Source organism: Populus trichocarpa, chromosome 13 (assembly GCF_000002775.5).
Source record: "Populus trichocarpa isolate Nisqually-1 chromosome 13, P.trichocarpa_v4.1, whole genome shotgun sequence".
In the NCBI taxonomy this organism is placed as follows: Eukaryota; Viridiplantae; Streptophyta; class Magnoliopsida; order Malpighiales; family Salicaceae; genus Populus; species Populus trichocarpa.
The window spans coordinates 2,603,542-2,628,849 of NC_037297.2; the positions used below are offsets into that span (position 1 = coordinate 2,603,542).

Here is a 25,308-nt window from a genome sequence, read left to right on the forward strand (position 1 = left end):
AAATTGATAAAATCCGTCGGTAAATCAGAACACGCGCGGATGCTGTGACCACAAAACTTCAAGAAATATAACTTGTTGTGCTGATATGAAGAAGATTTTTTTTTTGGGGGGGAGGGGGGGCTGGTTGTTTGCAGATGGGGAGAGTTGGGATGAGGAAGAAGAAGGAGAAATAGGGGATGAGAGGGTCGGCAGAGCTGTCATATATTAACTTTTTCCGACGGTTTTACCGACGGACACTCCGTCGGTTATTACGTCGGTGATTCTGACGGAAACATAGACATGTCACCGTACGGATCTGCCATTTCAAATCCCTCGGTGAGTCCGTCGGAAATTTAAACGGCGAACCGGTCACATCACTTTACGGGCACTGTACGGGCAGTCGTTTTGAATCCGTCGGAAAAAAAATAACCCGTCAAAACCTCCACGTCAGCGACCCGCCTTTTTTTTAAATTCGGAAACTTTTCTGTCCGTAATTCAGTCGGTAAATATCGACGGAAAGTTTCCGTCGGTATTTACTGACTGAATTACGGACGGAAAAGTTTTCGTCGGTTTTTACCGACTGAATTACGGACGAAAAGCGGCCGTCGGTAATTTCGACCTCAAAATACCGACAGAAAATATTCCGTCGGTAAATCCGTTGGTATTTAGCGAATTTATGGTAGTGAAATAATGAATCTAAATAGCTTATTATTCATGGATCATTGAACTATAAGCAAATGTTTAGCGACATCTTCTTCTAGAATTTGGATTTGGTTCCATGAACCCAATAAAAACCCACTTACTTATTTATTAATATAATTTAATAAATTATTAATAGTGATATGTAATGATAAGAAGTAAATAAACAAAGAAATATTATTTCGAAGTAACAAAAATTAAAAACTTTAAAATGTCAAAACCTATTTTGAACTTAACTCATTGTCAAAGAACCAATTCAACTCAAAAGTTTAAGCTATTAGGTGAGGTTCCAAAATATGATTTATATTATTCTCCAACACACTACCTCAAGTGAAAGCCCTTTGAGCTTGAAACTTGCACAGACCCATATTACCTTGTGCTTAATTTTTATCAAATAAATGAGGATGATGAGATTCGAACTCGTGACCGCTTGGTCATCAAGGCTCTGATACCATGTTAAAGAACCAATTCAACCCTAAAACTTAAGCTATTACGTGAGGTTCTAATTGATAGATTAGTCATTACATACTAATAAAATAAAATGCAATTAGCAAATACAATTTATCTAATATAGTATAATGTTCTAATATAGATATAATGTTTTAACGTGATTGTGTATTTTTTTTTAGCATACCCAATCCTTCATTTTAGATCTTCAAATATTAATTAAAATTTTTAGGGACTATAATCATACGATGAGTTTTTTTTTTCAGTACACATTTTATTTTGACGTTAGTGAATCCATGGCACTGAAAATCAGAGAACTCCAAATACAAAGGCAAGAAAATAAGCCGGAAACCGAAAGTGGATAAAATCAAAATAATGCAAGAGGGAAAAATCCTTGTAATCTTCCAAATAATACATCAAATCCTCATATTAAGGACCTCAGCATAGAAAATAAAATCAAAGGAAAAATAAACAACAAAAAGACCGATATTATAACTCATGATTTAAATTATATGGAATCTGCAATGTTTATAAATTTTAGCTTTTGGTTACGTTACTGAGGGCTTCAGATTTTAGAGTCTGGGGACAACGAAAATCTTAAAAAAAAAAAAGGATGGAGTTATGATGAAACTTTCAAGCTTTTAAAAGCTGAAGTGAGCACAGAGAGTATGTCAGAAGCTCTCTGCTTGTACTCTTTCTCCAAAGCTGCTGTTGCCAAAGATTGCAAGTCTGGACTGCAGGTTGATAACTCATTTAAAGAAGCAGGATGATACAGTGGCATAGGCTTAAATGATCAGGTGGAACTGCAGGTTCAGATAATATAGCTGAAATAAAGAAGGTCCTCACATCAGCATACGCTAAATGATACAGTGGGACTGTAGGTTGAGATAATATCAGCTCTTCATATATAGCAGAACGCTGCTTGCTTGTACCTAATTCATTAAGGCAGGAACTGGTTTAAGCTACTGATAAAGAATAAAACAGCAACACACAAATAATTTGATAGACAGTAGCTTTCCCAACATATAAAGGAAAATTCCTCACATTTGCAAGGAGATGTATATTTCAGCAAGCTCTCTCCAGGCATCATGATCAGCCATAAATCTAAGGAAGGCAAAGAGGAAAAATAACACAAGACCAAATTCAGTCCTGTGTTAATTAATATCACCAAAACTGGGAAAAAGTAGGGTTTCAAGAACTGCCTCACGTTTCAAGATGCTTATTGAGCAAGTCAATTGCCCCTGTCAAATTGCCTTGTGCCTTTGCCAAAGCTACCCTTCTCTTGTGTACTACCTACGTAAGAAAAATGGCATTGGCCTGATTTGAATATAAGTTCTTCTTCATTAACACCAATAATACTTCACGATTGAGAAAGACAGCACAATGAGGCTTTATAAGGAACTACATTTCAAAAACAATTGGTTACAAAAGTTTACCTGATCAAAAGGATTGTCCTCTAAAAGGCTTGAGTAAGCCTTTTCTGCCTCTCCCCAAGATCCCTTTGCTTCAAGTAACATTGCCTCCAGTCTGCCTGTGATTTGTGCGAAAAAAGAAAAAACCATTCCATCACATGTTAAGATCAAAACAAAAATTTTCCTTGTACTTCCTACAGGGACTCAAACTACAGCTGAAAAATTAAACTGTAGAGAAAACACCTAAAGCCACACGAAGGAATGTGTATGGTCATAATATTAACATTTCGATGTTCCTATTTGAAATTAGGATGAAAATTAATTAATAAAACTAATAATTCTTGGAAGGGTTTGCATGAGATACAAGGTGAAAAGAGAGAAAAGAAGATGAAAAAAAAAAAGATCACTAGAGCCCAACTGCTACTCTGCTAAGCACACATGCCTAACCACCAGGAAGATGATGTTGTGACCCTTCCAACATCATCACTGAAGATGACATTTGACTGCTAGAAGGCGCTGCATGCGCCATTCAAAGAGCGTTGACTTCTCCAACTCGCTGGCACGTGCACTTTTATATATATATATATATATATATATATTTGTTAGAAGATTGAATTGTCTTTATTGAAATTGATTATAGTTGAAAACCATAATAAAACAATGAAAATTCCCCTTTACATTGATTTTTTGTTTTTGTTTTTAAGGGCACTTCAGTCATCTCATTGTGTTGTCAACATATGAAAAGACTAAAAAGCCCTTGTATTCCAGTTTATTTTATTTTTTACTTTCAATAGTAATTGAGTTATTTTACTATGCTAAAAAAATATGAGAAGACCGGTTTACCCCCATCCAATTTGATAATGACAATTGAACCTAATGAAAAGACTATTTCCCCCCAATCATCACTTCATTAGTTGTTTTTCTCGAGGGCAAAAACATCATTACATTGTAAAAATATATAGTGCAATTCATGATAAAACATTGATTTCTTCTATTTTTTAATTATTTTTTACATTAGCATATCAAAATCATAGAAAAACACCTCAAATTAATTTGATTTTTTTAAGGCAAAAATAATTTAAAAAGCACTTTGAAAAGATGGTTGAACTACATTACCAAACCGTTCATAAGTGCGTTTGCAAAAATATTTTTTCATTAAAAATACATCAAAATAATGTTTTTTTTCCAAGTCTTTATTTATTTTTGACATCATCACATTAAAACCATAAAAAAATATCTAAAAAAAATCAATTTAATACTTTTTAAGATAAAAAAAGGATTCGAAAAGTTATTTGAAAAATGAGTTGAATCACGTTACCATATAAAGCTTAAGTCAAAGGCATGTTGATGTGGAGAGATAAGACTGGTCTTGCTATTCTAAGAAAAATGAAAAATTCATATAGATGATCTTTTATGAAGCATGCATTTAGTTTGCCACAAATTGGTGGTTTGTGCTATATCGCTGGCCAAGTCAATTTTTTTCTAACTTATAAAAAGGATGCTTAAAAGATGATAACGCTTTTAAAAGAGTAAGAAAAATCTAGGACTCAGGTAATTGATTTGAATAAGTTAAATAAGTTTGGTTAATTTATTAATATGTTTATTAAAAAAAGCCATTAACAATAAAAAAAACCAAAAAAATAACAACAATGACTAATAAAAAAAACTTAAATGCTTGCTAATATTAAAAAACAATACCCTCTATTCTTAAAAGGTGTCAACGATCTTATTTGATAACAATGTAAAAATTGAATGAGACTGAGATAATCTCATTAAGAGAAAAATGAAAAAATTTCAAAGCTCAATTACTAGCAAATAAAACACGGATGAATTGAAAATTTTTTCAAGGACAAAAAACCCAACTATAGTTAGCATGCAAAATTAGAGGTATCCTTTACCATCTAAAAACCATATTTTTCTATCTTATATATATATATATAATTCCATATTAAGTTCTAATGCTAGCAACCATCATCTCAAAACCTTATACTATTGATAGTACTAAGTTGATGGGTTGACACTTGATATAATTAGGGATAAAGTTCAGAAAAAGACTTGTCATCAACCCAAATATCATTCTAAAACTGAACTCTATTACACATCCCTACTTTAAATTTGATGCTATCTTTCAAAATAAAAAAGATTGATTACTTGAGTGAATAATAGAGAACATATCTGACCATATAGTAGATAGATGCTTTGAAAATAAAGGCATGACATTTTGAACTCGTTGTTTGTATTTTTTGTTGATGAACTCTTCCTAACCTTCTTGGTTTCCTAACCCCAATCGTCAAAGCCATTTAAATAGAAGGGTTTTGTTTTTTAGAGAAACATATCTTATTCTAACCCTAAGTATGTAAAAGATATTCATACTAATAAGTATATTAACTTTGATTTTAATAGTAAAACCATTTAGGCGAATGAAACCAAATTAGATGTAGTTATAGAGGTGATTTTTTTATGAAGCATATTGTAGAGGATATGCTTCATATGTGCTTGAAGAGAATTCTATAATTGATGGGGTTAAAGTTGATCCTAGACTTTAGATAAAAGTTGTGAAGCAAATATCCCAAAGTTCTCACAGTGAAGAAATCATCACACATCTTGTTGGTGATGATATAAAAGATACATGAGTGTATAGTCTTTATAGTGTTAAGTCTTTGGTTGAGTCAGAGTTTTAGAAGGTTGCTGCAAGAGTTGCCACTTATGGTCTTTAACATAACGCTAAAAATAATCTGTTAATGGAGAACATGGGCATGTTGTTAATAGATATATATGATGTTTCTAATGAAAAGGTTGAGCACATAAAAGGTTGAAAACTTTTGATTGGATAACCACGAGATTGGTGCAAAAGTAATTTGAACTCGAGGACAAGTTTTTTTCAACCTAGAAAACTAATGTAGGAGATTTTGTCCTAACTTGTAACTTTTTGTTAACGAATACCACTTTTGATTTGATCGTTAGAACGAGCTGAAATTTTGCTAAGAGATTTTAGGAGTCTTGTTTTCTATAAGGTTAAAATTAGGATTTTTTTTTTTTTCATAGGAGTTTAAAAAGGCCTTCAAATAAGGTCTAGAAGTTATTGGTTTGGATTTACCATATCTTTTTAGTTGATTTAGGATTTGTATTTTTCAATTTAGTTTAATACTATGTTATTATTGTTTTCTGATTTTTTAGGATATTTTTTCTAGTATAAATAGGTTTGTTTAACTTGTATTTCATGATACTATTTGAAGAGAAATACATAGTGATAAAATTTTGAATTAAATTTTTTGTATGGTGACCATGTTCGATATAATTTCATGTTAATTTTGCTTGTTATCTTTTTTTTTGTTTTTTTTGGTGAAATTGAGAATAGATATATAATAAAGAGAGAAAACCTGATCAATATGGGCAAAACTTTAACTACATAGATTGTAGCTTAGGCATCAACCTAATTACAAAGAAGCCATATATTTGCTTGTTTGATGTTTAGATAGAAATTAAAAACTATACTAACATAAATATACCATCTAGTAGTTTAAAACAATAATAAGTTCTACATATGCAATTTATTTCTTTTCTTTAATTTTTTCCCTAGTGATTGCTTTTAGTTACAATTTTATTTATGTCTTTTTCTTTAAATTGGTATTTATTTTTATTCTTGTATGATGTTGTTTGTGATAGATATACATTTTCTAAGGTTTTAAATTTTAGAATACTTAATTTTGCAAAGTTTCTACTTGTCTCTTCTCATGATTTAGTTTTTTGTTATAATTTTTTCTCATTGAAAAAAAAAAGAAAATATCATGTAGCATAATTATATAAAAAAATTGACTATTAATCAGTTGATTAATCTAAGATTTATCACACAATTACGATCGTGAGATCGACGTAAGATCACAATATGTTTTCTTCTGTCTGTCTCCTCTTAGAGCATCTCCAATGGAGAAGCCAAATGGATAGCCAAAAATAAAAAACTAATATTTTAGCTTTTCTTTGCTTGTTTTGCACACTCCAAGGGGAAAGCCAAACAAAATGTTAAAATGGCTTTTCTCTCCCACAAATGTTATTCCTACATATCTCTTCAAAGAGCCAAAACCAACAAAGTGGGGCCACTAAAAAAATAAACCAATTAAATGTAGACATGTGAAAAAAAAAGTAACATCAAATTTATTAAGAAATAATAAGACACTTGTTTCTTCCACTCCAATATAAATGACTCTTCAAATGGCTTTTTTTCATTGGAATAGATATGGTAAAAAAAGCTATATTTATACTATTCAAAGTGCTATTTTACCAATATAACTTTTCAAAATAGCATTTTACATTGGAGTTGCTCTTACCTGCTTGAGCTTTTCTTGTTATGGGGTAAAGTTTAATTGCAAATTTCGCAAATAATAAAAGGGTCCCGCACTTCCCTGCACAGCACAGCACAGCACAACACACAAGCTATCATATAATAATTTACTAATATATTCCAAACCTTTCTTCTTCTTCTTTTCGCCCTTCTGTTTTACAGATGTTATTGTGATCATTATTGTCAAAATCTTGTAAAATCTTATAAAGCCAGTTTATGAATTTATATAAAGCATAAATGCGATGTAAGATAAATAATTTTTTTGGTTTTAATTATATGAATATAGTGTCCTAGAAGCTAAATTACTGGTTAAGGAATTATGGTTTCCCACTAGTTGACTGGTCAAGCCCACTAGTTTACAAATTGGAGACTTCACGAACGACACATTGTAGACTTCACGAACGACAAATTGGAGACTTCACACATTTGACCCCCTCGGCACTGCAGTGCGGCGACCCTTCGAAACTAAGGAAAAAGACGACCATTCCCTCCAACTACTTTTTATCTTTGTGGATTTTCGTTAACAAAAAGGTCCATCACGTAGCTTCCTGCTGACAGAATTCACGTATCTTTACAATTTCTCTTCTTAAAAAGCAAAGCACCATTGAGTTTCATCTTTCCAAACATTCACGACGGTACTTCCTTCAGAAACAAAAACCCTGAAGACTGTTTACAAACACTCCTCCATTTCAATCTGTTGTTTTTCTTTATTCAAACTCTCCTAAGTAGCATTATGGCTATGAGCTCTCGAAAAACAGGAGACAAAATCATTATTGATCAAGAAAATCTGTTACCAGAGCCAAAACGCAATCAGAGAAGGTGGAAGATGGCTTACACGGCCGTCTATTTCATAAGGCTTGTTGTTTCTTTGTCCAAGAAAGATCTTGACAGCCAGACCAAGAGCTTGGGCTCCCCATCCTATGTTGCTATTGATGTTCATGATGATACGTCCCCATGTGAGAATAAACGTGTTTCTTTGATTAATGTCTATCAGAGAACACTCATCGATATGGTAAAAGAAAAGAGCCTTGAAATCCTGAATCAATTGGGAGGAGTTTCGCAAGTTGCTATCATTCTTGAAACTGATGTTAAGGATGGTGTAGGGGAAGTTGATGTTGCTCATAGAAGGGATGTTTTCGGTGAAAATAGCTATAAGAAGTCTCCTTCTAAAATATTTCTAAGCTATGTTCTTGAAGAATGCAAGGACCCGGCCATCATCATTCTTTTGTTCTGTGCTATTATGTCCTTGGGATTCGCTATCAAGCTGCATGGGCTGAGAGATGGGTGGTACGATGGTGGCAGTATTATTCTCTCAACTGTTCATCTTGTTGCTGTCTCTGCTATTAGCAAATTCATGAAATCCAATAAGTTTGAGAAACTATCTCGTGTGAGAAATGATATAAAGGTACAAGTAGTGAGAGACAGGAGGCGACGTGACATTTCTATTTTTGAAGTGGTGGTGGGCGACGTGGTGTATTTGAATAAAGGAGACCAAATACCAGCTGATGGGTTGCTCTTCAATGATTCTTCTTTGAAGGTGGATGAATCAAGCATGAGTAGTGAAATGGACCATGTTGAGGTGAAAGGAAGGGAAAACCCTTTCTTGCTTTCTGGCTCAAAGGTGGCTGATGGCAATGGCTTCATGCTTGTTACGTCTGTTGGAATGAATAAGGCATGAGGTGAGATGAGTTCTAGAAGCCATGATCTGGATGAACAGACTCCATTACGATCTCACCTCGATCAGATCATTTCTTACATGAGGAAGGTTGGATGGACAGTTGCTTTATATGTGCTTGTAGTGCTGCTGATGAGGAACTTCACACGGAAAACTAGAGATGATAGTGGTTATTATGAATACAATGGGAGCAAGAAAAAGATTAATGATGTGCTGGATCCAGTTGTGCGCATTATTGCTGCAGCTGTGGCTATTGTGGTGGTGGCAACTCCTGAAGGCCTCTCTTCGGCTGTAACTCTGACTTATATATACTTCATGAAGAGAATGATGAAAGAGAAAGTCATGGTTCGTGAACTCTCTGTTGAAAGTTAAGCTGATTATTTGTTTTAAAACTTCAAAAGTAAATCCTGAGGTTATAACGAGAAGAATGAAGAATGAAGAAATAGGAAAAGTTTCTGTTAGAAGCAGTTACACAGTTAAAAACAGTTAAAGGCAGTTATAGCAGTTATAGTTGTTTTTACTGTTACAAATCAGTTACAAACCGTTTCTTAGTGTAAGAATCGTGACCCTCCATTAATGGATGGATGAGATGATCTTGATTCCTAAAATAATGGAATCAGTTACATGCAAGTGTATAAAAGTAGAGTTTGCTGCATTAATGAAAACAGTGAAATATAACTCAAGAATTTCCTCTCATCTTCTCTGCAAAAACTCTTCTACAAACTATTCTTTAGAAACCTAAAAATCAAACACTCTCTGCTTGTGAAAAAATGGGTTCAGCGACAACGATCATCATAGATAAGAAAGACATTCTTACTTTGAATCAGATGGAGGTTGTGGAATTCTTCATTGGAGAAGATATAATCAAAGCTAAACCTTCAAATGGTGAAATAGGATCGAAGGTCCTTGAGTTACTACAAGAAGGGGCTGCTTTGAATACAACCGGTACTGTTTACAAACCTCGGTCTACTTCAATTCTTGAAATTTCTGGTAGTCCAACTGAAAACGCTATACTTTCCTGGGCTATGTCGCATTTGGGCATAAATATTGCCGAGGAAAAGAAAAAAGTTGAAATAAAACATGTAGGGAACTTCGATCCTGAGAAGAACGGAAGCGGGGTACTATTGGTGAGGAGAAACAATGAGAAGGTAGTTCGTCACAGGAAGGGAGATGCCGAGGCGATACTAGCCATGTGTTCAAACTATTATGTTAGAAATGGGGAGATTAGAGACGTGACTGAGGATGCAAGAAAGCAGTTGAAGGAGATAATTCGGTGTATGGCAGTCAAAAGCCTCTGCTGTATGGCGTTTGCCTGTAAAGAAGTTGAAGACGGTGGACAGGCCTCTGACGAGCTTGAAGCAGCTGGATTCACTTTGTTGGGGCTCGTGGGGCTGAAGGACCCATGCAGAATAGAGGTTAGAACGGCGGTAGAATCATGTAAGAATGCAGGAGTGAAAGTTATATTGGTCACCGGTGACGATGTTCGTACAGCAAGAGCTACAGCCATTGAATGTGGAGTTTTCAGTTGTGATCAAGAGGATGTGGAAAGCGATGCTATAGTCGAAGGAGTCCAATTCAGTAACTACTCGCGGGAGCTGAGAATGGAAAGGATTGGGAAAATCCTTGTGATGGGAAGTTCATCCCCATCTGACAAGCTTGAAATGATACGATGTTTAAAGGAGGAAGGGCATGTGGTAGCAGTAACTGGTGGTGGTACCAACGATGCCCTAGCTTTGAAGGAAGCAGATATTGTGCTCTCCATGGGAATACGAGGGACTGAGGTGGCGAAAGAGAGCTCACAAATTGTCATATTGGATGATAACTTCATTTCCGTGGTGACTATGTTGAGCTGGGGAAGGTGCGTCTACAACAATATTCAGAAGTTGATTCAATTTCAGCTTACAATTATGAACGTTGCAGCCCTTGTCATCAGCCTTATCTCAGCTTGTTCTTCTGGTGTATTATCATTTTCAGCATTCCAGATACTCTGGGAAAAGGTTCTCATTGATACCCTGGGCCTACTAGCAGTGATCAGTCATGACCAGCCCACCAAATATCTCATGAGAAAGCCTCCTGTATGTTGGTCCAAGCGACCTATCAACGAAAGCATCTTCAACAACATCCTCATCCAGGTCTTTTATCAGGCAGTTACTCTATCAGCTCTACAATTCAATGTGGGTAAGTCAATTCTGGGTTTGGCGATTAATAACACACTTGTTTTCAATACCTCAGTCATCTGCCAAGTTTTCAATATATTTACTGCGAGGCTGCCTGTGGAGAAGAAGAGCATGTTTATGTGGATACGCAAGAACAAGCGTTTCTTAGCGGCTGTGCTTGTTGTCACAGTTGCTCAAGGAGTGATAGTGGAGTTATCGAGCAAGGTGACTCACAGCATTGAGAAACTGGATCGGAAGCAGTGGTGTGTGTCCTTAACCGTCGCTGCTTCATCTTGGTTGTTTGATCAGCTTTCTTGGTTCTTGAAAAGTTCCACTTAGGGTTTTCTTTTTATATATATATTTTACTACTGGTCCTTGAAGCTGTTTTGGCTGTTACTTATTGTACGGAAACATGGTTTGTCTGTCAGAAGACCTTCTGTTGTAACATCTATTAGACGTAAGACATTCACACTTGGTTAATGTATTATAAGATCTTGTCCGTTAAAAACATAGCAAAAGGGGGAGAGAATCTCATCAACCAACCATCCAATCTATCAGTGGCTGATCTTTTATAAAATAGCATCCTGATCTAATCACATCAGCCAATTAATTCACCACTATCGTGGAAAGGTAGGTTCGTGAAGCGTTGGATTTCTTAGGAAAATGCCACGTGCAGGCTATTTGTGGACCTGAGTTGTCTTCATCGGCGGCTATTTTTGACTTAACTTGCTTTTCCTTAGAATTGCTATTGTTTGAGGTGTCAGGAAATCGAGGAAGATAATTGCAACCGTTCTTTCGCTGAAATGTAATTGTTTTTGAAAAGTGATTTTTGAATTTCTGTGAACAGAATCATTTTTTAATATTATAAAAAATAAATTAAAAAATATTTTTTAGTGTTTAGTTATGATATAAAAAATAAGATGAAAAATATTTTGTTAATATTTTTTGTTAAGTTTATTAAAATAATAATGAATGAATTTTACAAATTTAAAAGTTGAATGATAATGAAATTTTTTTAAAAAAATTAATTTTATAAATTATCTCAAATAAAATAAATAAAAATCAAAATAATAAAGATCAAATCTAACAGATGAAAAAGTTGAAAGGTGATGAAATTAAAATAATAATTATTATAATTTCATAAATTATTTCCAATAAAATAAATAACAATAAAAAGAACGATGACCAAATTTGATAGATAAAAATTTTTAATTAAAAAAATGATAAGAGAAAAGAAAATAAAAATCATAAAAACAAGTACCAAAGTTGATATAAAAATCAAATCAAATTAAATTCTTAGGGGTCAAATTAAAAAAATATATAATAATCAAAAATTTGAGAACCAAATTTGATATAAAAGGCAAATAAATGATATTTCTAATTTTTTCATAACTTTTAAAAAGTGTTTCCAGCTCAAAATAAAAGGAAAATAATTTTCTAAAAACCAAGTCAATTTTTTCTTTGATTATAAATTGTTTTGTATTGACCAACTTTTCTAATAACAAATAAATATAAGAAAGTTTAAAAACATAATTTTAAAAAAACTATTTCTTATAAAACAAACAAAGGTTTAGTCTTTACAACCTATTTTTTCAAAAAACAAATTATACAAAAACACATAAATTATCACAGCTACACGAATAAACTTATGTGTTGCTTTATTTTTATTTTTTAAAATTACTTTTCTTTTTAATTTAACTTTCAAATTAAATTTGGTATAATTTATTTTTTGTTTTTGTTTTCACCCTTATTTTTTGTATAATTAATTATTTGTTATCAATTTAATGGAAAATAGCTAAATAACGTTGTTTCAACAAAATTTCTTAAAAAAAGCCAAAGGGTTTTTTACTTGTGATTTGACCGGATTTTATCATAAATTGACCAGAATACTATATTAGATTCATGAAATTCCAAAGAGTGACCATAAATTTAGATCGTGTTAATCCTTTCTATATTTTCGTACAAACCATATCATGGATTCATGAAATTCCAAAGAGTGACCATAAATTGGATCACTAAGCAAAAACATATTTGATCATGAAGTTCCAAAGATTGAGCTAAGTATTCATCCACTAAGCACATGTTCTTTAATTCCCTGTACTTATAAACAATTTAATCATTTCTTTACTACTTTCCGGCCATAATTGACACCTGACTACGGAGCCCACGATTTCAATTATTCCCAACCCAAGTCAACAAAAGAAATTGATCAACTCTCTAGCTATATATATACAAACATAAAATTAATATTCTAATTTTCAGCTATATATATACCCACATAAATAATACAAAATAAACACATTATCACTTTAAACCAACCTTCTTTGATTATTCTGGAGTGCATATTTTAATTCCTTTGTTTGCAATAAAATGTGAAAATAGTGTCCTATATATGAGCATGTTCTTAATTTTTTATAATGCTCGAAGTTAGAAATCCTTTCACTCTAGGGTTTAAATTTTATTTAGGATTTACCCTCTCATATGTTCATAATGGTTTAAACTATAATGAGGAGTAATACGTCTTAATACCCTTGGTTTTTGAAACATGTCTTCCTATTAAACCTTTAAATATAATATTCATCAATGATACCATAATGACAATCATGAATATTATTACCGATCTAAGTACCAATCAAGAGCATTAAATTCTTATGAAGTTTTGAATGTCTATGCCACTAAATCTTACCTTCAAGTAAATCAACTCAAAATAGTTATTGCTTGAATATCTAAAGATTGAGGTACAAAAAGTCTTACAAGTGAACTATGATACTATAAGATAAATGAATCTAAATAAGTTTTTTTTTTTACCCATTTCACACATTTTATTTTGACGTTAGTGAATCCATGGCACTGAAAATCAGAGAACTCCAAATACTAAGGCAAGGAAATAAGCCGGAAACCGAAAGTGGATAAAATCCAAATAATGCAAGAGGGAAAAATCCTTGTAATCTTCCTAGTCTGTGATCTGTGCATTCCAAATAGTACATCAAATTCTCATATTAAGGACCTCAGCATAGAAAAAAAAAATCAAGGGAAAAATAAACAACAAAAATACCGATATTATAACTCATGATTTAAATTATATGGAATCTGCAATGTTTATAAATTTTAGCTTTTGGTTACGTTACTGAGGGCCACTTCAGATTTTAGAGTCTGGGGCAACAACGAAAATCTTAAAAAAAAAAAGGATCGAGTTATGATGAAACTTTCAAGCTTTTAAAACCTGAAGTGAACACAGAGAGTTTGTCAGAAGCTCTCTGCTTGTACTCTTTCTCCAAAGCTGCTGTTGCCAAAGATTGCAAGTCTGGACTGTCCTTGTCTTCCTTGTTTCGTCCTTTTGAAAGCTGTGCAATAGCTGACGTACACTGGTGACAAAGAATCATAATTTCCTTGTTAGTCACACAGTTCAGAAACATTGTCAGAGGCGCGGGATAGGAAAAAGGAGAGCTTCGAATTCCTAAAGATAATAATGAAGCTAATAAATGGCCTCAATACAAACATTAGATGGGAACTTCAGAAGAAGGAGAAAAGAAAATATAAACAACGAATTTCAATGCCAGAATCACCCCAAAGAAGATGTAGCTACATCCTCAAGTCAAATATTTGCACGCACAAACACACATAGAGGAGGAGGAGGTATCTCACCAGACAAATACCAAAAAGTGCCCTGGTGTTCTTGCCCCCAGTCAAATCTATGGTGGAAGAATAATATTTCTTCGCTGTCAGAAGGTTTTCAATTCCACCAAGAGTGTAAAGCACCTGTTGATTCAAGAAAGCAAAGGCAATTTAGTAATCATTGTTAACAAAGGGAGTCGTCTATGAATTGATCTGGGTTGCTATTCCTGTGCATGCCTAATAATATTAGCATATACTATTATGGTCGTCTGTGTTAGATGTCATAAATTGGCATTCTATCCATATTCCTAAAATTGTTTGAAATGCCCAATAAAAAGTCTATGCAAGATGAATTCTTTAAGCATCAGCCCCAGCACGGTTCAGTTGATGTCAAATGCATGATCCTATTTGGATATACCAGTGAATTCTATGTTTTGGTATCTCTGGTTAAGCAGCCAATATAAAATTATTCTCTAAATAATGTTGCTTAGAAGCTTTTAGCAAAAGATAAGAATAATAAAAAACAATAGCTTCAGCAGTGGTTACTCATTTAAAGAAGCAGGATGATACAGTGGCATAGGCTTAAATGATCCAGTGGAACTGCAGGTTGAGATAATATAGTTGAAATAAAGAAGTTCCTCACATCAGCATACGCTAAATGATACAGCGGGACAGTAGGTTGAGATAATATCAGCTCTTCATAGCAGAACGCTGCTTGCTTGTACCTAATTCATTAAGGCAGGAACTGGTTTAAGCTACTGATAAAGAATAAAACAGCAACACAAATAATTTGATAGACAGTAGCTTTCCCAACATATAAAGAAAAATTCCTCACATTTGCAAGGAGATGTATATTTCAGCAAGCTCTCTCCAGGCATCATGATCAGCCATAAATCTAAGGAAGACAAAGAGGAAAACTAACATAAGACCAAATTCAGTCCTGTGTTAATTAATATCACCAAAACTGGGACAAGGTAGGGTTTCAAGAACTGCCTCACGTTTCAAGATACTTATTGAGCAAGTCAATTGCCCCTGTCAAATTGCCTTGTGCCTTTGCCAAAGCTACCCTTCTCTTGTGTACTACCTACGTAAGAAAAATGGCATTGGCCTGATTTGAATATAAGTTCTTCTTAATTAACACCAATAATACTTCACGATTGAGAAAGACAGCACAATGAGGCCTTATAAGGAACTACATTTCAAAAAAAATTGGTTATAAAAATTTACCTGATCAAAAGGATTGTCCTCTAAAAGGCTTGAGTAAGCCTTTTCTGCCTCTCCCCAAGATCCCTTTGCTTCAAATAACATTGCCTCCAGTCTGCCTGTGATTTGTGTGAAAAAAGAAAAAACCATTCCATCACATGTTAAGATCAAAACAAAATTTTTCCTTGTACTTCCTACAGGGACTCAAACTACAGGTGAAAAATTAAACTGTAGAGAAAACACCTAAAGCCACACGATCGAATGTGTATGGTCATAATATTAACATTTCGATGTTCCTATTTGAAGTCCAATGACTTGGTATCCCCACTGACGCTAAAGAAAAAACAAACTGCCACCTCACCTTGTAGAACAATTTAAAAAATGAGCAAACTGTGATCTAAGAATTTCTTAATGCAGGAGAGCTATTAAATGATAGGGAACTTGGCCACGTAAGATTATGCATCACATGCAATTGAAAGATCGTTATTAGTTCCCACTCGTAACCACAACAAAGCACACTTGTAAGCCATATGTTATTTTTAACTTACCAACTCTTTTACTCTCTGGAAATTTCTTCTGCAACGCATTTACACAGTCCTGCAAAAGATTGCAGATTACATATTGCATAAACTTCAAAACAAAGAATCTCATACCACCCAACTACAGTAACCAGAAAAAGCATATGAGTAAAGTCAAATGAGCTCGAATACAAAACCTATGGATGCAAGACTCAAGTATATAGCACTCATGTTGAAAGGCAATGCAAAAGAGATGAAAGAAGAAGAAAAAAAGAGATATGAATGAAGTTTCAAGGATAAATTGTCCAAAAATCTTTATTCACTCAATTTACATTACACCCAACATTCTAAAATGTTCAGGAGATTACAGTTTTTTATTATAAAGTTTTGGTTCGATCAGAAAAAATAGCATGCCTCACAGTTATGCCTTAAAAATAAACAGTTGAGGAATAGTGAGCACCTAAAATAAAGGCCAAGGAACAAGAAAATTTAATGAATAAGGTGGACTTTCTAAGCACATCCTTGTTATGGGCCAAGGGCTAAGAAAGAATAGAAGCAAAAAATAAAATAAGAAACGAAGACAGTGATCCTGGAGCCAAATAAGTACCCACTGCCTACCAACCCTCAGAAAATCAACCATCACCAAAACCTAAAGCTAACACCCGTTTGAAATATCAATTAACTCACAGAAGAACCATAATTTTTGCAAAATATTGCTTCACCAACAATCAGAATGTAGGGATTTGTGCTATATTTAACATCAGAAGAACTGAGAAGTATGGTGGAACATTGATATGAGCTTGATTTCTTTGAACTAATGAAATCTCGAGGCATTAGGACATATCATAGAAATGCACAACCAGCGTCTTTTGCAATAGCTCCTACTGTGTGCCTAAGCGAGATTATTAACTATAGAACAATAAAAGGAGTGAGACAAGTTCGATATGAAAAAATCCAAGAACAATGAATATATTAACTATTCTCAATCTACAGAAATTACTTCGTTAATGATCAGTAGAAACACCTGCTAAAGCACCTAGAGTGAAATTGATTTGAAACTAAAATAAAATATATAAAAAAAACACTAAGCTGAAAATGAAACAATTGATACCTTTGCAACCTCAAGAGATTGGCAGTCCATGGCTGCAACTGCAACCTGTTCATATAGAGTCCATTCTACATCAACAACGAAGTACTAATAAATCAGTATACATTCAACAGCTTAGTGGCTGCAATTCGTAAAACAAGGAGCTTTAAACCATTGAAACAACCAGCATAACGTGTGTGTTTGCACTCCATAACCAGTCAACATCAAGTTTCAAAACCTCAAATCTCAATTATTCAACAAAAAATTTCATAACTCACTAACCAAATTACACAGTCACGGTAATTCTTACTCAAACCCAATTCAAATCAAGCTCCAAACTTTCAAACCCAGAAACAAAACTGAATCCAAAAAGACTCCAAATTTCCAATAATTGAGCAAACCCAGAGGAGCAAATCAATAAAAGAACCCATCAAAAGAGAGAAAGTACACCTTCAGGACCAAGACTGGATCTTTTCTTGGAGTCATTCAAGATCAATAATCCATGCTTTAACACCTTGACAGAACGCCTAACTTTGAGCTTTCTAACCATGCAGAGATACTCCCATGCCCCTCCTCCTCCATTGTCCACTTGACTCTCCAATCTATTCAATTGCGTCTCTTCTGTTTTGGTCACCATATTCTGCTTCTCTCTCCTTCTCTTTGTGCGTTTCTCTGTCAGAGTGTCTGTGGACTCTGTTACAGATATGCTATTTTGAAGAGCATTATATGAATTTTTGAATAATATAAATATAACTTTTTTAATTTACATTCTAAATATAACAGCTAATTGTGGGAAAATTCTTAATTAATTTAATATTAAAATATAAAATTAATTAAAAAAAATCTTACTTAAATTTATTAAATTCATGAGAAGAATCCATAATATCATAATAATCTCATAAAAAATAATATAATATAATATAATATATATTTTAAAAAAATTAAAAATGTATTATTATAATAAATAGTATTTTAGCATTAAAGAAATGATATTTTCTAAAATATATATTAACAAATTAAAATAATATTTTTATTTTATTTTTATCTCTTTCGTTTACCATCTCCATTGAAGATGCTCTAACTATGTTTCTTGGACCGGTTTTTTTCTTTTTTTTATCTCCTAATTGTTAACCTCTTGGGACGGCATAACTCATAACTGATGAATGATGAATACTTATATGAAAAAAAAAACAAAAAAAAAAACCCAAATTAGTCCCCGTTAATGCATGTTTAGTCCCTATACTGTTTACGTATCGACACATGAAACCTTCTACTACCAAGTTTGTTCAATCAAATTTTCGCACTTCTAAATTTTGGACAGATGTGTTCCTATTCCTTGTATCTTAATCTGTTTGATTACACTGTTAAGATTTTGTCCAGGATATATGAATAATAAATGACTCTTAATATATAGCGGTTGCTTTTTGTTTTATTTTGGACAGAGTTCTTTTCAATTGGCATTGAACAACTCCTGAAAGAAACAGTGATCAATACAAATTTCATTCATGGTTATATCCACTACTGTCCAATCCCTCCTGATTTGAGCTCACAGCTTTTACACATTTCCTTAGAGGAATCATTGCAAATTCCTTAGGAAGGTATGGTTGCATTAACTATTTTGGTTTACAGGTACTTCCTTGATAACCCCTTTGGAAGCCTGCTGAGTTTTTGGCTGACAGTAGTTGCTGATCTTCAACAATTGCTTTACTTGGTTTCCAATTATTTGACTTGTATTGTATTCTTTTCAGCGTTTTGGAAGTGGTTCAGTGTCAACGCATTTCCTTGGAGCTGCATTGCTCGGAGGAGAGTGGGAAAGTACTGCAGTAAGCAAGATCCTTAATCCAAGAGAAGGAGATATCCTTTCATTATTTCTATGTTCAGACCATTAACTCTGTGGCTTGTTTCCAAAGACTGTAAAAACATTATTGGGATGATTTTTAGCTATTATTTTTCTTGACTCGGAGCTTTAAATACAAAGAGATGTGATGAGGAAGGCTCGGGAATATTATGAGGAAAGAAATGATACTGAGGGGACCCTAAGGCAACTCCCTCGCCATCGTGTGGCTGAAGGGGTCATAGTGAGTTGCCGGTTGTCGCTGCTCCACTGTAAATTTCTTTATCTGACATCCTGATACTATCAGTGCTTCCATGAAAAGTATTTTTAGTAAATTTTTAATCTTAAATATGTGATTATTTCCCTTCTTTGTTTGTATCATCTATTTTCTAGCTATGCAGTCCTCGTATCAGTCATAAGATTTATACTGGATGCAATAAAATTAAGCATGATTACTTTAATTACTTTTCTCACATGCCATTGATGAACATTAATTGTACTTCCTTTTAATATCATGAAGCTTCAGTGTTTAAAGAATGTCCTGGGGACTACTTACAGGCCCTGAAAGCTATACCTAGGATTATGAGAATGATGCAAGTGATTATTCAACCAGTATTAGAACATAATTTCCTCACTATAACATATACTAAAACTCCTAGACAATCACTATAACTTTTTTTTTTCGACTCAATTTTTTTTTTCAATTCAGTCCCTTAAGCTCAAATTGATAATCAGTTTGTTAGATTTTGTTAAGGATTGGAAAAATTTAACAATAGAGAACCAAAATAAAAAACAGGGAGAAATATAATAGTGAATATGATATTAATTATGAGATGAAGTTTATTTTAGCTTAAAAAATCATTTTTTTTTATTTTTGATTTTTTATGTTATTTTTTTTTGTGACAATACATGCTTTTCTAGCCTAATTGCATGGAATAAGACATGAAATTATAGTAAAATTATCAAACTAAAAGTTTGAGTATAAAAAAAAATATATGCAATTCCCGGAATTAAAATGGTTAAGTTTTGTGTGAAAATATTTTATTTAAAGATGAAAGTATGGTGATGATGGTTTTATGTCCTCTAACTGCTAAAAACTAGGTAAGTAAATAACATATCATTTACTGAAACAAGTAACTTATTTGTTTTTTAAAAAAAAACAATAAGAAATTATTATTCACCACTTTAATAAAATAGAAAAAAAATAGATGTTTGGGCCTGGTCTTTTCCTTGAGTAGGCCCATGACTTAGGTTTTTTTTTATTTAAAAAAATATTATAAATTCATTTACTCTTTAATTTGTTTTGATTTAATTTTTTAATATCATTATAAATTTTTAGTTGAATTTTAATATTTTATTTTTAAAATTATCATGTTTGAAAATAATAAATTGTTAATGAAACTTCGAATAAAATCATTTTTTTTATCACAGGTTTGTTTTTGGTCATTTGGTTATTAATATTTTTTAAATCAAAACCAAATTGTCACTGATTATCCGTATTTCTTTTGAATCCAAAAAACAAAATTTGATTTGATGCGCTGGAAAAGTATCAAGTTTAATCTAGTTTTCTTGTAAATGGACTGCTCTCTGGGAATAATTAGCAGAAACAGCATATTTTTTATTCTTATGGAAGTACTTTCTGAAGCATCTTGGGCACATCACTCATGGGTGCCTCCATCATCACATCCGATAAACTCATGGATCTTTTTAACGACATATATAAGTGCAACCATTACATGGAAATTATTTCAATATTTGATGCAGTGTCGCCTCAAAACACATTACCTCTAGTATACAGAAAGACCACATGCTGCCTTCAGTTCAGCAAATAGGCAGCACACCGCAAGACCTCTCATTACAAGCAGACTCCTGAATACATCACTGTTTGTTGCTCCAAGTTCGAGGGCGCTGTTGCTTTTAATAGATGTCTTATTTGTTTTGATCAGGATGGTATCAATTTGACTGAAAGCGTCCAATGTGTCTAGTACGTTACGTAATCCTCTCTCTCTCTCTCTACATGCATGCTTACTTTATTCGGATTGGAGTTATGTGTGTTGGTGTTCTTTGCTGGGAATTTTCCATAACCAGTATGGAAGTTATAGGCGTGTTTTTCAGAAGCTACTGTACTTTGAATGGAATGCCCTTTTTTACAATTAATAAAAAAAGGGCATTCCATTGCTAATCATTCATCGACTGCAGTTCTTTTCCTTTCAGGGAATTCCTTACATATAATGACAGTAATAAACCATTGGCAGACACAGATCTGGATAAAATTTCCGAGGCTAGATCAATGAACATAATCAAACAAGATGAACAACTCAAGGGAGACGAGGATGAAAATTCATCTGATTGCATAAAACAACCAGTGAACTCTCAAAATGGTACAGGTCTATCAACAGGCACTAATGAGGTGGAGGGTGAGAGAGAAGTAGGGTCAGAACAAGTCTCTGATTCTAATTCACGGGAAACCCAGATGGTTCCCAAGTTAATCCTCACACTCCCAGCTTAATGTCATGCAACAATGGCCATAAGAGAGCTGCTGAAAACGTCAACATCAGTATGTATTCCTTCGAAAGTCTTCTTTTGACAAAACAAAAATAGTTGGATATATATGTTTTATCTAACCAATTTTATTATGTTTCTAGCTGTCAAACTTTCCTTCTGTTTTTCTACTCGCAGGTATTTCCATGTCATCTAACTAATTATTCGTTATATTTGCATTTTGCGTACCACAAAACATTGAACCAGTGAGTACGTCACTACTCAAAAGATATGTAGTGTTGAGGACAGATTGTGCTTTCTACGGAGCAGAATTTACCAATTTATGAGAGCAAACAAGTTTCGGATGGGATTTCAAATTATTCTTGGAACAACAATGATTTAATGACCAAACAACCACCTATCTTGTTGTTATGCCTATTGTAAAGTCACCGTGAAGTACTTAAAGATTTTGTCTATGGATTCAATGCTCACACGGGTTAGTTAGCAGACAGTGAAACGACCAAACTCAATGCTAGGAATGTTTATTGTCCTCTGGAAAAAGGTTGTATTTCTCTGTTGAAATTATATATATATGTATTGTTTTTCCTTGTAAGAAAAAACTAAGTCAATTAAATAATTCTCTGTCAAGTTTTCATGGCTGAGCCAAAAAGCTCCTGTAGATATTGAATGCACAGATTTACAACAATTGACGCTTTTGCTATGATAGCATGATAGCAACTAGCTTGTCTCATGATTCCAAAAATTCTTTAGCTGGTATCATGGGCCATCGGGTGAACTTTTAGTAGATATTCAGATGGGGCTGCAATCAGAAGAATAAAGGACTTAAGAGAACCCAAAAAAATTAGGAAGAGAAGTGAATATTGAAATGAAATTTGACTGCTAACTCACCTCATATGTGACAAGAACTTTGCTGTAGTTGGAATCTTGAGTGCTAGATGTGATGTTGGCATCATAATAACTGTCCTTTGACTTTGTTGGTCTATAGAGTTTTATAAACCATGGATCTTGGTTTACATGAACCATGCGTTTTGAGTGTGAAGATGCGCATTGTGACTGAGCATCTTGGAGGCCATTCAGTCCATCCATCCAAGTAGTTTGCTTGTTTTTAGCTCTGGTGCTTTCTTTAGGTCTCTGTTTCGGTTCGCTTTGTGACCTGACTTTAGCCTTGGAAGATTCTGTGTCGGCCATGTAGCTTGGTAGGGATGAAAATTGATTAGAAAGAGTGTCGACATAGTCTGGCCGTCCGTAAGTGAAGGAAGCTCTTCCCCAGGTTGTTTTGGAAGGGGGCGAACCAGTTGTGGGACTGTTTTGTGCTGTGAAGGAAAACTCCTTGTATTGATGTTCTTGCCTAGAGATTTTTAGTTCCCCAGAGTAGAATCTGGGAATCTCTCTCTCTACTCTGTCTATTAATGAATGATTCATGTAGCCACTTCTGTTCTTAACATCAACTGCCTCCTATGTATGAACACAAGTTAGCATCACAAATCAGATTTTGAAGGATTAGATTGCATGTTTTTCGTTAACCCTGATGGTACAGCAAAGTTATCATATATATTATGCTATGTTGACAGATTTTGGGGTGATGGACATTATCTCATTTCCAAATTAGCTGCATCCTATAGTTCATCCTAGAAGATACTGTGATTTGGAAGGTACTGCAGACAAAAGTGGGACTACTTACTCTGTGTCTTGATGATTTTCTTTTCATGGCAAGTTGTTGTGATTCTCCGGCCATCTGAACTCTATGACAACAAGCTCTTGCTTGTATTGTCATGAGTGTATGCATTCGTCGAAGAGTTGCAGTTGTTTGTTTCCTCACCTGGTGACCCCTTACTAATGCTTGTAACTTGACTAATCCCCTCAACGCACACAAAGCTTTCCTGGCCTGTAAAATGAAGCAATTGATACACATATCTCATCCATGAAGAAAGGTTAAAAATCAAGTAGAAAGGAAGTTTGTATGAATACCAGATAAGAACGAAAGACAGCTTGAATCCTGGTGGCAGCTGCATCTTCCACTGCCTTTCTTATTCTATCTGCCGCATGTGTTTGTGCGACAACTTTTTTAATAGCTTCAGCGGTTGGCAAAGCAAATGATGATCTATGTGCTAAATATGGGGTGGTGATGATCGAGTCAAGAGATCTACGACCCCTGTAAACTCTCTCTTTCTTTGCAGATTTGCCAAAGCTCCATCTCCTCTTATAAGCTGGAGTTGCAGTTGGTGTTGTCTCCTTCTCTGCATGGAAGGAGATGTCGTTCTTCTTTGTTTTCTCCTCCTTTTTTCCTAGCAAGAAGTTTATCATCCACCTGCTTGCCTTTCCCATTGTTCTGCATCACCCCATCGAAGATCCTACTTCAAACCATATTTAACACTGAAAGGAGAAAATGATGAGCAACTACTGAACCTGTCTGTATTTCCAATTACTTGAGCACGAAGACGGAGGCCATCTTATTTATACCCAATCATAAGGAAGATGATCTTTGCTGACTCATGCATGCATGTTGTATAGAAGTATACATCTTCTTCTTCCTAACCCCGGTCAAGCCGACTTGTGTCATAGTCGATAGGCTAATTGAGGCCTGCAGAAGGTTTTGTGATCAAGCCATTTGCCACGCTCCTAAAGGTTGATGGTAAAGATTCTTCTCCTTTGATGAGGCCTTCGCACCTGTTCAAACTTCTGTCTTTTCTAGGGCAAGTTTTTCCTCTACAAACAAGCTTATTTATTTATTTTTTTTGGTTTTGTTTCTAAATTTACGCAAGTCTACTACATAGTGTTGTGGATGTAAAATACCTTAGTTGACCGAGTCTTTGGTGCTGTTCTTACTTCTCTGGTATAGAGTTTAGCTCGACGCAAAATGGGAATGGTTAAGGTGGTGAGGTTAGGACTAATTACTACTTAGAACTCGTTTATTAATACATTTTAAAAATATTTAAAATTTATTTTTTTCCTTTCAAATCATTTTATATATTTTTCTAATGATTTTGATGTGTTAATGTTAAAAATAAATTTATAAAAATAATAATATTATTTCATTATATTTTCAAGTTAAAAATATTTTAAAAAATAATTAATATTATAATACTAAACATATTTGATATTATGGTAGTTTTTAACGGTGTTAACTTAAAAAAAATAAAAATAAAAATTTTTAAACCCAAATTTTTATTACAATTCGAGATGGAATTGTCATCGGAATTAAAGTTAGAGTAAAAGCATCTCTAACCGCAAGACAAATAGAACAAGAATAGTCCTTTTAGTCTCGACAAAGAAAGTTGAAAATATAGACAACGATAATAAACCAACATCCTTTTGTGACTGTTTGGGTTTATATTTGTTAATACTAAAAACATGGTTTAGTTAGGAATGAGCAAAAAAAAATTGATAAATTAATTAAACTGAAAAAATCAAGAAAAAAAATTATAAAAACCAAATTATAAAAAAAAATTAATTAAATTGATTAAAATATTTTAAAAAATATTCAGTTCAGTTCGGTTTCATAAATCTGAAATAAAAAAAACCTCAACCGAAACGAAACTAAAATCTATTAGAAAGTCTAAAAAAACCCAAAAAACAATATAGTTTTTGGTTTTTAATATAAAATAACTTAACTGAACCGAAACTAAACCGAAACAGGTCGATTTGGTTTGGTTTTAGTTTTTTAAATAAAATAACTAAACCAAAACCGGTCAGTTGGAACCGATTTCGATTCTGTTTCAGTTTTATTTTTTATATTTTATAAAATTTCAATTTATTTGTTTTTATAGATAAAAACCGGACCGAAAATAATAAATAATCACCCCTTGGCATGGCATAGGATTTATATTTTCTAGTCGGTTTTT

At 33.5% G+C, this 25,308-nt stretch overlaps 4 protein-coding genes and 1 pseudogene across 6 annotated transcripts; 1 reads left to right on the forward strand and 4 right to left on the reverse strand.

The window, feature by feature from the left end:
• Positions 1 to 1,769: 1,769 nt before the first annotated feature.
• Positions 1,770 to 16,062, reverse strand: LOC127904154 (uncharacterized). The gene is made up of 5 exons (XM_052446222.1): positions 15,769 to 16,062; positions 2,562 to 2,780; positions 2,333 to 2,418; positions 2,170 to 2,229; positions 1,770 to 2,057 (listed from the first exon to the last, which is right to left on the reverse strand). Exons 2-5 carry the CDS (start codon positions 2,685 to 2,687, stop codon positions 2,027 to 2,029), a joined length of 303 nt encoding a protein of 100 aa, XP_052302182.1. The 5' UTR covers positions 2,688 to 2,780; positions 15,769 to 16,062; the 3' UTR covers positions 1,770 to 2,026.
• Positions 7,610 to 11,047, forward strand: LOC18104073 (putative calcium-transporting ATPase 13, plasma membrane-type; annotated as a pseudogene).
• On the reverse strand, positions 13,747 to 17,867 carry LOC7487660 (uncharacterized). 3 transcript variants are annotated; one of them, XM_052446220.1, is made up of 9 exons: positions 17,581 to 17,860; positions 17,155 to 17,219; positions 16,074 to 16,185; positions 15,550 to 15,644; positions 15,321 to 15,406; positions 15,158 to 15,217; positions 14,966 to 15,047; positions 14,353 to 14,466; positions 13,747 to 14,072 (listed from the first exon to the last, which is right to left on the reverse strand). In XM_052446220.1, exons 1-9 carry the CDS (start codon positions 17,765 to 17,767, stop codon positions 13,902 to 13,904), a joined length of 972 nt encoding a protein of 323 aa, XP_052302180.1. In that variant the 5' UTR covers positions 17,768 to 17,860; the 3' UTR covers positions 13,747 to 13,901. The 3 variants fall into 3 exon arrangements, with proteins under 3 accessions (XP_052302180.1, XP_002319632.3, XP_052302181.1); XM_002319596.4 differs by having other exon boundaries at positions 16,074 to 16,122; positions 17,581 to 17,856; XM_052446221.1 differs by lacking the exon at positions 13,747 to 14,072 and having other exon boundaries at positions 14,869 to 15,047; positions 17,581 to 17,867.
• Positions 17,868 to 22,039: 4,172 nt separating this feature from the next.
• Positions 22,040 to 22,900, reverse strand: LOC112323769 (protein IQ-DOMAIN 19-like). The gene is made up of 2 exons (XM_024583073.2): positions 22,355 to 22,900; positions 22,040 to 22,265 (listed from the first exon to the last, which is right to left on the reverse strand). Exons 1-2 carry the CDS (start codon positions 22,886 to 22,888, stop codon positions 22,245 to 22,247), a joined length of 555 nt encoding a protein of 184 aa, XP_024438841.1. The 5' UTR covers positions 22,889 to 22,900; the 3' UTR covers positions 22,040 to 22,244.
• Positions 22,901 to 23,041: 141 nt separating this feature from the next.
• Positions 23,042 to 24,137, reverse strand: LOC7487661 (protein IQ-DOMAIN 19). Its single transcript, XM_024583072.1, has 2 exons — positions 23,435 to 24,137; positions 23,042 to 23,351 (listed from the first exon to the last, which is right to left on the reverse strand). The coding sequence occupies exons 1-2, from the start codon at positions 23,789 to 23,791 to the stop codon at positions 23,061 to 23,063; spliced, it is 648 nt and encodes a 215-aa protein (XP_024438840.1). The 5' UTR covers positions 23,792 to 24,137; the 3' UTR covers positions 23,042 to 23,060.
• Between the last annotated feature and the right edge of the window lie 1,171 nt (positions 24,138 to 25,308).